Raw genomic sequence first — 16973 nt, 5'->3', positions numbered from 1 at the left:
CTTTTGAAACACATTTTCAGCATCCACCGAGAGCCCGAAGCAGGACAGGCAGCCCCTGCGCCCAGAGGGGCACGCAGGATGAGCGAAGACACCGTCCACCTGCCATAGTGTGCTCCCCCTTGACAGGAGAGGGGTGCAGGCCCGGCCCCTCAGTATGAGGTGCTGTGGGCCAAGAGTGGGCTCTGCAGAGCGCGTGGTTTTGTCGTGGATACGATGTGCTTCCTGAGAGCTCTAAGATCGCCTCCTTCTAGAACCCCGGCGGTAGGAGCACGCCTGATGGGGTAGCCCAGGAACTACAGTTCCCGGCATGCCCCGCGCGAAGCCGGCCCGCACCGGAACAGGAAGCTGCGGGCTGCGCGGCACGCTGGGACACGCAGTCCGACGCTAGCCGCCGCCCAAGGGCCCGTACCCCGCGACTTTGAAAACTCCCGCGGCTGCCTTCGCAGCTCTCGCGAGAGCTCCGTCCCCAGCCCCGCCCCCCGCGCGGCGGGTGAGCGACCGAGGTGGGTTCCGCGCGCGGGGGGAGGGGCGCTTTGCGGCCCGGCATCGAACAGGGCGCGCGGCCCACCGGGTGCTTTCGGTGACGTAGGAGGCGATTGTGGTGTGGCCGGGCAGGCGTTCGGCTGGCCGAGGCCTTTGTACCCGCCGCAGCCGCTGCGGGAGATGCCGCCGCCCTCATCTGCACGTACGGGGGACAAGCGGGCTGGGGTGGGCGGCCAGGGGGGAGCGGCGCGGGGAGAATAAGGCGGAGGAGACCGAGGGGGCGGAGGCGACCCCCGGCTGCCCGCCTTGCTTCCTTCCCCCGTGCCGGTAGGTACCGGGCGCCCCTGAGGCGGCTAGGCCGCTGGCGCAGCGCGGGCCGGCGGAGCCCCTGGGCGGGCCCGGCTGTCGTCGCGTTTCCCCTTATGTAAGTGACCCCAGGGGCCGCGGCGCTGTGCCCCGCCAAACGTGGCCCCCCTGCGGAGGGAGAGGCAGGGGGAGGCCAGCGGCACGGCCTGGGCAACGCACATGGGAGGCGGCGGCGTGCGAGCCTCCGAAGGCGGGAGGCGGCCGGCATAGGCTGGGGGCGTGCGAGATGCGATTGCCGGCGGGAGTGTTCTCTCCGCCCGTTCACCTCCCGCAGGGCCTTCGGTCACTTTTTGGAGGGTTTTCCTTTCTAATAATATTCTCGTTTTAGTCCCTCCTGTCGGTGTTCTTTGGAGGAGGAGGCGGGAAATTCACTGTCTGCGGCTGTCGCGGGAAAAGGGCTGGGTTTAATCGGGAGAGCACAGCTTTACAGGAATGCAGCGCAATTTGCGGGGGTCTCTTGGTCTTTGCTTGCATTGCGCAGCAAAGTTGCCGACTGAAGCAAAAGCTATTTTTTCCTTAATAGCCCATGACTTAAGGTCTGGAACTTCTGCCATGAGAAAGCAGCGTGGTGTGAGTCTTCCAGGTCTAATAATTGCTTCCTGATTGTGTTTGATAAAATGATGAGCAGTGTAGGGAGTTAATTCTGTTCGGGATGCTGAACCCTGCTTGGGGTGCGTGTTCAGGTGTGGTAGTTCAGGTGCCTTGTTCAACTTGGATCAGTCTTGGCTGGCAGCTGTCACATGTGTTTGGGCACACAGTACTGTCTCCGTTCTGCTGAGGACAGCTCCTGCTTCACTTAGTGCATTGTCTTCCTGCATTGACTTGCTTGAAGTTTGCATTTTTAAGACATTGTAATGAACTTACTCAGACTTTTCTTAGTTTTATGTGTTCTCCCTAGTAAGCTGACGGATACAGTTTTAGAGAAATAATGGTGATTAGTCTTTTCTGGTGTGGAGCTGTTTTACTTATGTGGTGGAGACAACTCCTGAATGCAAGTATAGTAATGTTAGAGAATAACCACTGCAGGTAGCTGGGTGAACTGGCTCTTGTGTCAAATTCTAGTCTGTGTGGGGTTTGACTGATTTTTCAGTTAAAGGAAAATCAAACCTACGATCTGCCTCTTATATGGGATCTTAGCTGTTGGGTAGAGAACTGAAATTCTTATCCGCTGCTGTAGATTAATGCTTCTTGGAGAGCTTGTGGAACATGTGCACACACTCTGCAGGAGCTGCACTTGAGTGAAATAAGCCTGTTTTTAGAATTCCAATATGTCTATGCTCTGCAAGTGGCTTTTTAGACTAAAATTTAGCTTTTGGACTTAAGGTTTTGCTTAACACACTGGGGGGAGGTCTTCTGCCTAAGGTGGAACAGTGATACTTACTAAATCACCTGCTGACTTACTCACTAAATCCTCTTTCTGCAGGAGTGAAATACGGCAGAACACAAATTCACTGGCCCTGACTACTGATGTGCAGGAAGTGTCTTTTCCACCTACTGCTCCTCCAATGCTTGTGAGTTGTTTCCTGCTTTCCTGGTGAAAATGTCATTGAACTGGTAATGAATGGGAATTCAGAAAATTCTGTGATGCTTTTACCATCCCTTGGCTGTTTATTCAACAAAGAGGATGCTGTTTTCCTTGGAACTTTGTTTTTCTTCCTCTTGTGCAAGAAGGAGTTAGAAATTGACTGTGTTTTGGGTGGTGTCTTTCCTTAAAAGTGAAGGGGTCCTTAGCTCTCCTTGCAAACTAAATGTATAGTTTCAGATGTGTATCAGCTAGCATAGCAGCTTCACTGCCACAAAATGGAGATAGACATTCCTTCTTCTTCACAATGCATTGTTCTGCCTCCTTCTGTTATGCTTGCTAGTTCTCTCTGCAAGCCAGTTTGACTCTTTAACCTGGTGGAAAACTCTCTGCTGCTCTGGATTAGTTTCTTCTCTGCTTTGTGGGCTACCTTTGCTTATGAAGTGCTCTAAAAAGTATTCAAGTCAGTGCAAGGTTAGGCACAAGAGTACAGTAGTAGAACAAAGGAGCAGATGGAGAAGGGAGGTAGCAGCAAGGTCTTTCTTTTAGTGACAGTGAAGTCAGTACGTTTTGTGAAGTATTATCTTCAGCTGTGATAGACAGTGTTTTTAGCTTTTCCTTCAGTAAGCCCATAAAGTTGTTGGCCTTTGAAACTAGTTTTCATGCACTACTTTCAGTCAGAACTGACATCCCAGAACTCTTGGCTGTGTGTGGTTCTGCTTGAACATGTGGCTTCACCCTTTAAATTTTTTTTTTTTTTTTTTACCCTAGAGCTGTTTCACACAAAAATCTATCACCACTGTCATCAGTCTGTGACTTGTGGCATGTTCCTTTCTTTGGAAATAGTTCATGATGTTTGGAAGTCATATGTATCAAGGCTGAAGAATGGTGGTTTTGGCAACTTTTGCACAGAGCAGTTTGGTTTAGGACGCAGGTGAGAGGTTTAAAATGGGATTCTCGTTTACTCCTGGACGTGGAGTAAGCCTGTGGTGTATTTGCATTAATTCGTTTCTAACAGATAGAATTAGGGATGTGAATGTTGTCACTGTCACTGTTTTCAAAGAGGACAATAATGCAGTTAGTGTTGGATATATCTCTTAGAACAGAAACTTCATGCCTTTATAATCTAGCTCTTTTTTCCTGCTGTCTGATTTCTCAGTAGTCCTTGGTTTAACTTAGAGTGTTGTGGTTTAAATTCTGAACTGAAACTCTGAAACTTTATAAACTGCTGAACCCAGGATGTAGAGTGATGCAAGTAAGACATCCTAATAACCAAATCACTGTATGTTGTTCATAATTTATTATGAAGTTTATTGCCCTTGTTCCGTACAGTCAAGCCAGGTGCCTAGAAAAAAATGACATTGGCTTACTAGAAGAAACCTCAGTATGCCTGATGATCTGTAGCATTTTCATATGCAGTTAACAACTGTTGCATGATTAAATTTAAAGTGAGTGCTCCAGGTGTTGGAGTGTTACTTGCTTGATGGTACTTACTGTGGTACTGGATTGATAAGCACACTTGATGCATGCTGTAGACAGGACTACACAGTGTCAAGTTGTGAGCTTTCCACCAGAGAAGAAGAATCTGATTTGATGGGGAGTTTGTGCTGGTGACTGATTTGTTTTCAAATTCAGATCTCCCCAGTAGTGTAGCTTAAAATTTTATTTCCAGTTTGGCCACATAAAGTTGTGTGTTCTTGGCTTGTGCAGGTATTTAGTGGCGAAGGCAGGGTGACTCAGGGTGAGTCATGGAGAACATGCAGTTGAGAAGCTTTCTTGAATGCTATTTCCTGCTGTACTGGAAGATACTTGTTCCCTCTTTGGTATGCTCTGGGGGCTGCCCAGCTGGAAAGCACCTTGACAAAAAAGATGCTGGGTGTTCTGGTGGACCCTGAATTAACCGTGAGCCAGCAACGTGCCCCTGTAGCCAAAGGGCTTTCTGGTATCCTGGGCTGCATGAGGAGGAGTGTTGTCTGTTCGACATTTTAGTTAGAGATCTGGGTGATCGGGCAGTGCACCCTCAGTAAGAAGTGTGACCCTGAAGCAAACAAGGCTTACAATACCCTGGGCCACAAGAGGAGGCACAGCTGGTGAGGCCGTGCCTTGAGTGCTGTGTCCAGGTATGAGCTCCCCAGAGATAGGGGGGAGATAGAGAAGAGATAGGGAGGCACTGGAGAGAATGCAGCAAAGGGCTACAGTGGTGGTTGGAGGGATTGGAGCACCTCTTTTGTGAGGGGAGGTTGGAACAGCTGGCAGTGTTCAGCCTGCAGAAGAGAAGGCTCAAGGTGGATCTCACCAATGCATATCAATACCTGAAAGGAGAGGGTTGAGAAGATGGTGCCAGGCACTTTGCAGTGGTGCTGAGTGGCAGGACCAGAGGCACTGGGCACAAACTCGTTAACCAGCTCAGTGTATCAGTATACGTTCATATTTGGTCTTACAGGTTACTCATAAAAAGCGTTCATTAAATCATTACAATTAAATTAAGGTGGAATGCTGGTCAAATTGTGGTTCTTTTTACTCACTGGAGCCCCTGGATGCCATGCAAATATTCACCCTGCTGCCACTTTGAAATGATGACAGGTATCAAAAAGCCAACCCAACAAAGCTACTGTTGGCTAAGCTGTCTCACTTGGAACTTGATCTGTGCTAGTTGTGAAAGCTGGCAGAGTGGTCAGGTGGGCTGGCCTCAGCAGCATCCTGCAGTGCTGGCATAGCCATTGGCAACATTCTTTTTCCAAATGTTGACTTGTGCTTAGTACAGGACCCTGACTTATGCTTCCCAAGCTTTACATGCTTCTTGTTTTCATGCTTGAAGAAGATGCTGGAATGTACTTTATATAAATAGAGTGCTTGTGACTTGAAACGTATAGTAGATTCCAGTAACCAGACTTTAGAGCATAATCATAAAATGGTTTGGGTTGGAAAGGACATTAAAATCATCTAGTTCAAATCCCCTTGCTGTGGGCAGGGATGCCTCACACTGGAGCATGTCACCCAAGGCTCTGTCCAGCTTGGCCTTGAACACTGCCAGAGATGGGCATTCAAAACTTCTTTGGGCAGCCTGTTCCAGTGCCTCTCCACCCTCACAGTAAAGAACTGCTTCCTAATATCTAAGCTGAACTTCACCTGTTTAAGTTTAAACTCATTACCCCTTGTCCTGTTGCTCCAGTCCCCGATGAAAAGTCCCTCTCCAACACCCTTTTAGGCCCCCCCTTCAGGTACTAGAAGGCTCTTACAAGGTCTTCACGCAGCCTTCTCTTCTCCAGGGTGAACAGCCCCAGCTTCTTCAGGCTGTCTTCATATGGGAGGTATAAGGCCCCTTTATCATCCTCATGGCCCTCCTTTGGACTTGCTCCAATAGTTCCATGTCCTTCTGATGTTGAGGACATAATCTTCCTCCAAAGAAGTAACAACTAATATAAACAGTGTTTCTTTATAAACATTTTCCTTAAGTAATTTTGTGTTGCTCTCAGAGTCTAGTCTTCACAACTAGCTATAAGGGAAAAGGGTTATTAGTGCATGCTGCAAGAAACAGTCATAAAACTTCATTTGCAGGAGAACAGGTACGGTACAGTTGATGCAGCAGGCTTTGTGTGTACGTTTAAGTGGTTGGTTGTACTGGCTAGTAGTGTAGGGTAAGGGCTCTGTTTGATGCTAGAGTTGGTCAGCATGTGTGTAATGGATTTAATTCTAGAAAAATATCAGTATTTTGAAGTGCTTTACTACATTCCCATTGTAAGTAATGATTGATGAGCTATGAATCCTTATGTGTTGCTTGTAATGTGAAAATACCAATGGGATGTTTTTGAATGTGAATACCAGAGAGACTTGAAATTATCTCTGGTACCTTCCACTGCTTACCTCTGCACAGCCTCATTGTTCTGAAGTCTGTATTGCTTATGATGTGGAAATATCAACAGCACATTTTCTAGAGGAGTTTTGGGGAATGGAGGTGGTGAAGAACTTAGTGTTCCTTAATGGTCAAACTGAACATGCAAAAGTCATTAAGACATAAATGATAACATGAAATCTACTAGAAGACAAATGACAAGAAACAACAAAGCATAAAATCAAGGAAAAGGACAAATGGAAACTTGCACCTCTTCCTAAGAAGCTTTTTAAAAGATATTTTTTCTCAGGTTGCCCCTCACAAACCCATGTGAGCAGATTTGAACTTGAACTCAGTGTATTGTATTTTTTCTGTTACTTCTTTTGTCAAGACTTGCGCATCACTATTTGTTGGTGATCTCACAGGTGTCAGAAAAGCAAAAGATTCTGCTTGTGCTCTGCTGAGAGATCAAAGGCTGTCCTGATTGCCATTTTTGTAAGAAGAGCTTCAGGCAACTCATAGGAGATTTTTCCCTGCATGCTGATGAAACTTTTGTTAATCTCAAAAATATTGATTGCTGACATGAGTGTGGTTTTGCATGTTTTTCTTTATTTACAGTGAAGAATGCGAGACCTAAGGGCTCGGGCAACGAGCAGTCTGCTGCGGTTTCCAGAGGTGACTATTCAGGCACTTGGGGAAGATGAGATAAGCCTGGACTCTGTGCTGTGCGGGAAGTTTTCTGGAGGTGAGCATTTTCCTTTAGATTTGATCTTGTAGAAAGTGATTCTTGCCTGGAGGTTGCCTGAAAGCATAGAGTTGTAGCATCAACTGTGTCTGGTTGGTGCCGTTATGATGCATCAGGTTCCAGAAGGACAAAAAGCATGTTTCAGGTGTTAGAAATGCTAATGTTAAATCATTAATACGGTTAAACTTTAAAATGGCAACAGCCTGCAGTGCCTGTTTTAAGCTCCAAATCCCTGGCCAGAGCACCATGTATCAATGAAATTAATAAAGTAGAAATGAATTGATTTAGATTTGTTATATTTGAAATGGGCATTAAGACTTGTATTCGTGTGTGTATTTTGATGATTTCTAGCAAGGCCAAGCTGAATGTGGTACAAAGGCTATAGATCAATATGTCACTATATCCCAATCAGAATTCTTCATTGCAGGAATGACAAATGCAAATAATAAGGTTGTTAATTCTAAGATGTATTGCTTGAGGAGTTCAGTGGGTGATTTTAAATACTTGACCAGCATTGGGTAAGTTACTTTTCCTTTGTTAGGTCCATATCTTGAAGGACAGGGGCAGTGACAGTGACTTTTCAGTTGTTCTTCCAGTCTTCTGTTGGAGATTTGATTTTATCAGCTTTCTTTCCTCTTCCAGGGAGAAATGTCCAGGCCTGGTTGGCGTGTGGTCCTCAGCTTGAGGTGGTGAACTCTGTGACAGGAGAGCGGCTCTCTGCTTATCGTTTTGGTGGAGTAAATGAACAGTCCCCCACTGTCCGTGTGGTAAAGGAGTTTTCCTGGCAGAAGAGAACTGGACTGCTGGTTGGGTTGGAAGAAGCAGAGGGAAGTGTGCTCTGTCTGTACGACCTTGCAATATCAAGAGTGGTTAAAGCAGTTGTTCTTCCAGGAAGGGTACGTACTTTTTAATCAGGAAAAACAAAGCTTTTAAGTTGCTAGGTGCTGCATAACCATGTCTTAAGAAAAGACTTGGAGTGTCTCTTTGTAGGAGGTGTTTTTACTGTATTATGTTAACATATTGTCACTTTAGAGTATCCAGTCAAACAGAGCCTTAATGTAAGATCTTAGCAGTAGCATTATCTTTTGAGTTTAGTGTTACTAAAAAAGTTTTCTTGGATTATTGTAGACCGTACAGTTACCTAATTCTCTACTTCCACATGCGAGCATTTTCTTAAAGTAAACAAGAATCAGCATAAGAGAAAATTAAGGTTCACCATAGTTTTTGATCTTAGAATCTCAACAAAGAAATGCTCTTGCTCAGCTTTCTGTAACGTGGTTTAGGTTAACTTGCTAGAATCCATTTGGAGTTTTATTTGTAATGCTGCAGAGCGATTACTAGTAGGAAGCATGGTGTCCCTCAGGGATTGGTGTTGGGACTGGTCTTGTTCACCATGTTTGTTGGTGACATGGACAGTGGGATTGAGTGCGCCCTCAGCAAGTTTGCCAATGACACCAAGCTGTGTGGTTTGGTTGATACGCTGGAGGGAAGGAATGCCATCCAGAGGGACCTCAACACGCTTGTGAGGTGGGCTGATGCCAACCTCATGAAGTTTAACCATGCCAAGTGCAAGGTCCTATATTTGGGTCAGAGCAGTCCCAGGTGCAGCTACAGGTTGGGCAGAGAAGAGATTCAGAGCAGCCCTGAGGAGGAGGGCTTGGGGGTGTTGGTTGATGAGAAAATGAACATGAGCTGGCAGTGTGCGCTCGCAGCCCAGAAAGCCAACCGTATCCTGGGCTACATCAAGAGGAGCGTGACCAGCAGGTCAAAGGAGGTGATCCTGCCCCTCTACTCTGCTCTTGTGAGACCTCACTTGTGTACAGTTCTGGTGTCCTCAACATAAAAAGGACATGGAACTGTTGGAACAAGTCCAGAGGAGGGCCACAAGGATGATCAGGGGACTGGAGCACTTCCCATATGAAGAGAGGCTGAGAAAGTTGGGGCTGTTCAGCCTGGAGAAGATAAGGCTGTGTGGAGACCTCATAGCAGCTTTCCAGTATCTGAAGGGGGCCTATAGGGATGCTGGGGAGGGACTCTTCATTAGAGACTGTAGTGATAGGACAAGGGGTAACGGTTTAAAACTTAAACAGGGGAAGTTTAGATTGGATATAAGGAAGAAGTTGTTTCCTGTGAGGGTGGTGAGGCCCTGGAATGGGTTGCCCAGGGAAGTTGTGAATGCTCCATCCCTGGTGGTGTTCAAGGCCAGGTTGGACAGAGCCTTGGGTGAGATGGTTTAGTGTGAGGTGTCCCTGGCCTTGGCAGGGGGGTTGGAACTAGGTGATCTTAAGGTCCTTTCCAACCCTAACTATCCTGTGTTTCTAAGTTTTATTTCTGAAATCTAAGTAAGCTGAGAATCGGGAAATAAAAGGTTTAGAAGGATCATGTCACATACCGAATCTGTGTCTACGGAAGTGGTTCGAAATAGAATGTCATTCTATCTACTGGTTGTATTAGTGACTTCTATACCATAAGAAATGGGAATATATGAAGCAGCCATGGGGGGAAATGTTGGCTGATGTCTGATGGAGGTTATGAGTTTTGAAATAAAGCCAAAACTTACTTGAATTTTTGCTCTTGTGCCCTGGATGCTCTTGACTACATTTGGTCTGTTGCTTTCAATTTGATTCCTATCTTTTTGCTATTAGATTAGTTAGATCAGCTTTGCCAGGACACAGGTGTTGCTAGTTGGACTGTTAACTTCCAAGTTGTGGATGCGAATAAGGGTAAGGGAAACCAAGGAGATTAATCTTGTGCTTGGCCATTGTCCACATGGTTTTAATTTATTCTGTAATTCATACTTCCAAATTATACATTGCATAATATGTTTTTAATCTGCTTGTTTCTTTGATTTCCTGACATTTGTAAAGGTAAAATGCAGATCTGCTACTAACATTGCTTTCTGCAGTTTATATCATTGCTGGTTTAAGGCTTTAATGAGTACCTTAGTTTCTAGACTGTTTGCTGTGTTGGTTTATCTCTGCGGATATTAAGTTGTACAGGTTTATGCTAACTCTAGAGCAACTCTTGTCCAAGGTGTGAAGCCATTCGTGTGTTAATGCAGCATTTTTATAGTGTCTGTATGACTGCCGTTTAACATAATAGTATATGTGTAGTCATTCAGAGGGCAAGGGCATGGGTTAAGAAAACCAAACTCACAAACTTAGAATGAATTTTGACATAATTTTTCTTTTTTGGCGGGAGCACCTCTCATTGCCCCGTAGATATCCATGTGAAATACAGCAGAAAAGGGAAAGTATTAGTGGAGTATTCTTTGAATTGGATTCTAGTAAAGGCAAATATGGGTTAAAAACATGACTTATATTAAGTAGGTTTATAGTGGTTGTATGTTTCACAACTATTGAATAGTATTTTCATGAGTTATCCTGGTTTGTGTGAGGCAGAAGAGTAGCATTCAGATTCAGTGAGCTGAGAAAAGTTTTCTTTGTTAATTCCCAGAATGAGTTGGCAGTAGTCTAGGAGAATATGAAAAGGCAGTGCATAGCACAGTAGAAAAATATGCAGTTTCAGGAGCTTCTCTGGAAAATTGAAGTGTTAAAACCAGGAAACATTTTTGGAAGACTGTGCAAAGATGGAAGATTCGTTTGGAGCCAGTTGTACAATGAAAAAAATCGAAAAAGAAGGAACACTTGAACTTGGCTAATTCTGTAGCAAGATATTTATACAGTATTTCTGGTTTCCTCACAACTGTCATCAAGACTTCGAGCAGCAAGAATTTCAATAATCGGAACACTTTTGATTGTCCTTTTAGTAGCAGGGAAGATTGGAAACTGCGTTTGATTTATAGGGAATCTGAAACTGAAAGTTGTTTAAATTTCTATAGGTACTTCTAAGATAGAATTGTTGTAACCACAATGAAAGACAAATTCTGTAGTAGATTGCAGGGCAGTGTAGTCAAAACAAGTGCTTCATAAGGGAGAGGAGAAAACATTGGGGCTTAGGGGTTTGGTTATTTTTCCCCAGCTCTGCCGGTAAAAAAACCTTGGACTCCCTTGTGCTGTTCATTTCTTTGTTTTATTTTCATATGAAACTCTCTTGTTGTATAGCTTCCGGTTTTCATTATGCTGCATTTGTAAGCAGGCTAAACGGTAGTCTATGTTCTTTTGTTGTGTACCTTTAACCACAGGAATCTTTGTGTGCTTGTATCCCCGCTGTAGCAGTCAGTATTTTACCCGGGGTGGGTTGAAGGTGCTGAAAGGTCTGTCATCACCTTGAAATAAAGTTGCTCACAGGCTAGTTCGTATGTTCAAGAGAGGTGTGCTGTTCTTCCTCAGTTGGAGTTATGTCTTTATCTATCAAGCTGCTGTTCTTTTTGCCACTGTTCTCAAATTTTGGTTAATATTCCTAAAAGTGCTGGTGTACATTTAAAACTTTGTTTTACTGTGTCTGGATGTTGTTTTTATTCTGAATGAGGACTAGTGGAAATGTGACTAAGCTACTGTCTTCTTTCAGCCCCTTCTAAAAACATAAACACGTTTAATTCTCATAGGATTGGTGTGTCTATGATGCCACTTAACTGCTGCCTGATCTGAGTGACAGCTGTGATTTATCCTAGTAGCTGTTGGCAGAGGTGGTATCAGCTGAGTCACAGTGCTGATGGGCTGTGAGCAATGGGAGAACTAGATTTTAAGTCCCTTACATATGATAGTTTCTTGCACATAACTGTTTTTCTGTGTCTTCTTAATTATTTCTAAATAGGAAATGGAAATTGGTAAGCTGTAGTAACAGAATGCACCAGTTAAATGGAAATTAATTCAGTTAAATAAGAAGTATAGTAAATGGAAGGCAGGAGTACATTTTTGCACAGTTGTTTTGTTGGTTTTTTTTTGGTTTTTTTTTGTTTGGTTTTTTCTTTCTTGTTTTTTCATGATATAATTGGAAACAATGCTTTGTCTTTAAGTCATTGTTTCTGATGTACTAATTCTGGTTTCACTTGGAAGTGGTATCGCTGTAGCTTGTCAAATTGCTTACGTGTTCCCTTGTTGTTTTCCTGTAGGTAACGGCTATAGAACCCATAACTAATGACGGAGGAGCCAGTGTGAGCACTCGGCATCTGCATCAGAGTCTGCGATGGCTCTTTGGAGTGGCAGTGGTGGCTACAGACGTTGGACATCTGCTTCTGGTTGACCTTTGTCTGGATGATTTATCTTGCAGTCAGAATGAAATAGAAGCATCAGGTAAGCTTGCAGTCATATAAATTGAAATAGCTTCTTCAAGAGGCCCAAACTCTTGATTTACAGAGTCCAAGAAAAATCCGTCTGGGAGGGTTACCCTTTTACTGGGTTTGAAATACGGGTGAGAGTCCCGGTTGGGTCAGGCAGTTCTTATGTTATTTGAAGTTACCAATATGGAAATAGCAACAGTAAAATGAGATTACATGTGCTGTCACATCGGTGTTTAAAACGCTACTGCAGTGGCTTAACACAGTCGTTTGTTTTGTGGTTTTGTGTGTGTAGATCTAGAAGTTGTCACCAGAATTCCTGCTGAAGTTCCGCAAAGAAGAGAAACTGTGACGAGGGAAGGGAGACATCTCTGTTTTGAATTACAAAATCCATCAGGAACATCAATATCAGCGCTGTGCTACATAAGCAGAAGCAATCAGCTCGCTGTGGGTTTTTCTGATGGCTACCTGTCGCTATGGAATATGAAAACTTTGAAGAGGGAGTAAGTAGGCCTTTACGCTCTGCCATGCCTGGAGGTTCAGGAATCTCAATTTTTTGCTTCAGGAAGTGTGTTGGTGCAAAGAGAACTTTCTGAGGAACTAAAATGTTGAATATCCTCTTGGAATGCTTAGAAATCTTCTTCTAAAACAACTACGAAGTTAATACATGGATTAAATGGACCGCCTTCTCCCCAGTGGGCTAGGGTTGTTTTACTTATTCTTCCTGTTGATGGAAGATTTGTGGGAAGCATATTCCTTTGGGTTATGTCAAGCAGTTTGGATGTGATAGCTGAGCTGATTTTTTTATTTTTTTTTCTTTAAGTCAGTTTGTTCTATCAGTAATAATCAGTGAAACCAGGAAATGTGTGTATTTTGAAGAAACAGATTTTGGAAATTATTTTTGAGAACCAGTTTCTGGAATTGGGGCATATGTTGAAAGGCTTACCTACACAGTATGATTTTGGAGACGGAATTCTTTAAAGGGGGAAACTAGTGAGACATGAAAAATCCGCAGCTGATCGTTGCATAACATTAAATTCTCTCCTACATTTCAAGCAGGACCGAAATAGGGGATTGAGCCGTTGCAGTGCAGCAATGCCTGTTCATGACAGTTTGTTTGGAACACTTGGAAATGAGAGTAAGGGACATGTGAATTCATAAGGAATAGAAGAATTAAGAGATGATCTCAAATCTACCAACGAGAAACCTCACTTGTCCACTTTAGCAAATCTGCAGTGATGCACCAGAAATTCTTGGATGCATTAATAGATGCGGGAGCAATAAATAGGTGGCCAGCATAGATTGTGAAGGTGCAAACGAGGTTCAGAAGTCTGGATGAAAGATGCTTTCCATAGTTCAAGTAAAGAAAAGAGAAACTGCTTTCTGTTTGGCACTGTTCTAAATTGATTTAGAAGCTGTGCTGCATTTTTAGTTCAATACTGAAGTAGGCTACACCAGCAGGAAGAGTCTTTTGCCTGGCAGTAATTACTTCAGCAATTGCTTCAGTAATTGTTTATGCTCCTGCTCCTCAGGTAAAGGAGGACATAAACCAGAGTTCTTGCATTGGATGGACAGTAATTTCCTCACCTCTTGACTGTTGCATACCAAGTAGTTGCTTCTTTGTCTCACTAGTTTGAGCTGGAAGTGTGCCCTTCTGTCCTTTGGGGATAAGGACACAAGGTGCTCTGCTCAGAAAATGCTCCTACCCTTCTACAAAAAGTTAGGGCCGGTAAGCTCACCTTTTCTCTTTTTCTTTTTAAAACCTGCAGGCACCACTCTCAGCTTGAAGGAGGAAGGATTCCTGTCTATGCTGTTACTTTTCAAGAGCCCGAGAATGACCCTCGCAATTGTTGCTACTTGTGGGCTGTCCAGTCTACACAAGAAAGGTGAATAAACCCTTACTATAAGCCACTGAATTATTACGTTTTTATATATTTGTTAACATATGGTTGCTACACTTATATCAGTTAGAATCTCCTTAGCTGTGCGGGAGATTCTCTCAGTTATGGGAGGTATTAAGCTTACAATGCAGTTTTCACAGGGTTTAGCAGACATGAACAGTTCCTAGTTCTTACCTTCAGAAAAGAAGGCAGAGCAACAGTGGCTGTATTTTTGTGCTTGCATTCTTAAATGATTTCCTTTGGTTTTGATGACAGCTTCACAGTTTGTATTTCCCTCCATGGTATCAAAACACCAATAAAAGTAGTTGAGGCTGCAGATCTGGAAGACTAAACATGCTGATATAGCAGCCTTCTGCCTCTGAAGGAGGAGGTGACAGTAGTACTGATTGCCTTGACCCTGCTTCAGCATTCTTTGGAGCCTTTGTGAGCTGGTTCAGCTCACATGGCAGCAAATGATCCCTGTTCAGGAGAGAAGCCAGTGTTTTCCTGCTGGACTGGTAAATCAAATCAGGATGTGGAAGATGCAGTGTATGCAGGAGAGGGACTGGGGCTTTGGTGGGAAGGGAGAGGGAGAAAGCTCTCTCTCAGCATCACCAAGCTATGTGATCAGCTCAGCTGTTCACAGAGTTGCAGTCTTGTAAAGTTTGACTTTAAAGCAGTCTTGATCACAAACTCTTCACTGTGAAGAACTGTTTCCAAGACATTTTGGTCCCTGCAGCATCTTAAAGCTTTCATATGGTATGGCTGGCATTTGCCGCTGAAGCTGTTAGCGTCCCCGTTTCCTCCGATCTGTATTAGTGGCTAAATGTGACCAATTGTCATGTTTTGGGAAGTGGTGTTTTTCTTTTTTACAAGAGCATGCTATTAAGGTAACTTCAGTATAGGTCTTATGAACTAATAATGAGAACTATAGAGCAGCTTTGTAATCAGATTTCATCTTTGATACCTTTTTCAGTGAAGGTGATGTTGTGAGTTTACATCTGTTGCAGTTAGCATTTGGTGACAGAAAACGCTTGGCTTCAGGACAAGTCATGTATGAGGTAAGACATGCACGTGTGTGGAAAGATAGTAACAATAGTAATTTTCTCTGAATGAGAATTAGTGAAGCTGGAGGGGCTGATGTTAAATGGTTAGAATTCAGAGCAGACAAAAAAAGGAGTCATTTTCTGAGTCTTCTTGGGCCTGGCCTTTGTGTTTTTTGACAGCCACAACAATTTTGTACTGCAGCATCATGTGTTCCAACTAGAGTCATCTGCAAAGAGCCCAAATGAATACAACTGTTCAAGAGGAAATAGCCTTTAGATATAAAATTGTTCTTAATTTAAACAGCAAATTAATGATGTGTAGCTCAAGTAGACAGGACTTTGAATACCTTTGTGTAACCAGAGTTTAGACCCAGAGAAGCTTCTTTCTGTCAGCCTTTCTTAAAATATGGTTTTACCTCTCTCTCTCTTTGTCTCTCTGTGTCTTTATTCACTTCTGCTCTTTGTCTTATTTTCTTGTTTTTCTTCTAATTGTCGGGTGGGTTACTCTTAAAGCCAGCAAAATATGGAAATGCAATAAAGAGTGGCATGATTTGATCAGAAAGGTATACAATACATTTATAGAACTGGCTCCAGAGATTTTATGTTAAAAATATAGATGGGATATCATTATATCTGACATATCTTAACAGATAATGTGTCTGTATACTGTGCAAGTCTACTCCATAGTATGCGTCAAACTCCGCAAAACTCATTTTGAGGGGAAAGTAATATTAATTCAGAGCAAATCTTTCCTCCTGTTTTGATACTTTCTTTTGCATATTCTCAATAGTTATGAAATGAAATAGGAATGATTCTTGTATCTTGGTACTCTTGTTTTATAGGGACTGTATGTTTTTTCTTTTTTTTGCCCAAGTTTAAGTTTTGATCTTGTATTTTTTCCTTAAAGATAGGAAAGCCTCTTCCTCATATGGAATTATAACTTTTGAATAGATACAGTCTTGGTGCTGGGAAATGGTGATGTTTCCTTAAAAGGTATTCTCTATCATGGGGACAAAGTAGACAACTGATTGAATGTGTTCTAAGTATGGATGTCATCTCTTTTTCTTTGTTGTTGTGCAGCTTTTTAATGACATAAATACAGTGCTCTAAAGCAACAGAGCACCCTGATTCGGATTTTCAATTTTAAAAGATTTTCATTATAGTTAACTGCTGCAGGTCTTTTTAGTGCTCTAAGCACTTTGGCTGGTTGATAGGAGAAACTGTCTTCAATCTTTCTCTCATTTTACTGTTGAACTCCTGTGTTTTATCCTTTAGAAGTTCTTTTTTAGCTGCAGTCTTTGCAGTGGCTAAGACGATACCTTGTGCTGTATGCTGCTTTGGAGAAAAAGCAGTTTTCTGTATCCATTCTTCTCATGGCTACTTCGTTTTGTCTCAACCCTTTAAAGTTTTAACATGGGACCTTTAACTATTTGGCAGTTCTTTGTCTTGGTCTCCTTATTTTCCTGAAGCAGATTAAGCGAATGTCAGTTTTTATCTCTGTGAGTCAAATGTTTCATCATCCTTTGAGAACGGGTTTTCTAGACATTTCAGCAGACAGGCTATAAAAAGCACCCAATGTGATTAAGTAATGTTCCTGTGTTTGTGGCTTGAGAAAGCCGTGATGTAGTTAATGGAAGACTTTTAATCCTCTACAGACTATGCAGCCAGTAACACGTTCACAGGCTTATAAGAGGTGTCAGGCACCTGAGTCTGGATTAGAGGTGTTTTTCTCCTGTGCTGTTTCTGCTTCCCTGCGATGAAATGTGGTAGAAGATTGAAACAGGAGCTAATCTGTCAAAGTAGTCAAAGGACAAACTAAATAGCTGGACCTTCTGGGGAGAAAAGACAGGTTCTTCAACTAGGTTTCAGATGGGCCACTTACACATATAGCTTCATACCAAGACCTGGTAACACCTACTG

General features: G+C 43.2%; 1 protein-coding gene across 1 annotated transcript in view; it reads left to right on the top strand.

The window, feature by feature from the left end:
• The first annotated feature begins 359 nt into the window (after positions 1-359).
• The window catches only part of AHCTF1 (AT-hook containing transcription factor 1), a 29764-nt gene continuing 13150 nt past the window's right edge, over positions 360-16973 (top strand). The window contains exons 1-8 of the mRNA XM_062629694.1: positions 360-503; positions 2273-2360; positions 6822-6948; positions 7591-7844; positions 11963-12143; positions 12423-12630; positions 13897-14013; positions 14984-15068. Coding sequence (XP_062485678.1) covers positions 6828-6948; positions 7591-7844; positions 11963-12143; positions 12423-12630; positions 13897-14013; positions 14984-15068 — 966 coding nt within the window. The 5' untranslated portion in view covers positions 360-503; positions 2273-2360; positions 6822-6827. The remainder of the gene's footprint in view (positions 504-2272; positions 2361-6821; positions 6949-7590; positions 7845-11962; positions 12144-12422; positions 12631-13896; positions 14014-14983; positions 15069-16973) is intronic.

This window comes from Pezoporus occidentalis, unplaced genomic scaffold (genome assembly GCF_034315485.1).
Source record: "Pezoporus occidentalis ecotype Australia unplaced genomic scaffold, CSIRO_AGI_Poc_V1 ctg34, whole genome shotgun sequence".
NCBI classification, from domain to species: domain Eukaryota; kingdom Metazoa; phylum Chordata; class Aves; order Psittaciformes; family Psittacidae; genus Pezoporus; species Pezoporus occidentalis.
The sequence above is the reverse complement of the archived record's forward strand: the minus strand, read 5'-3'. Positions and strand labels throughout refer to the sequence as shown.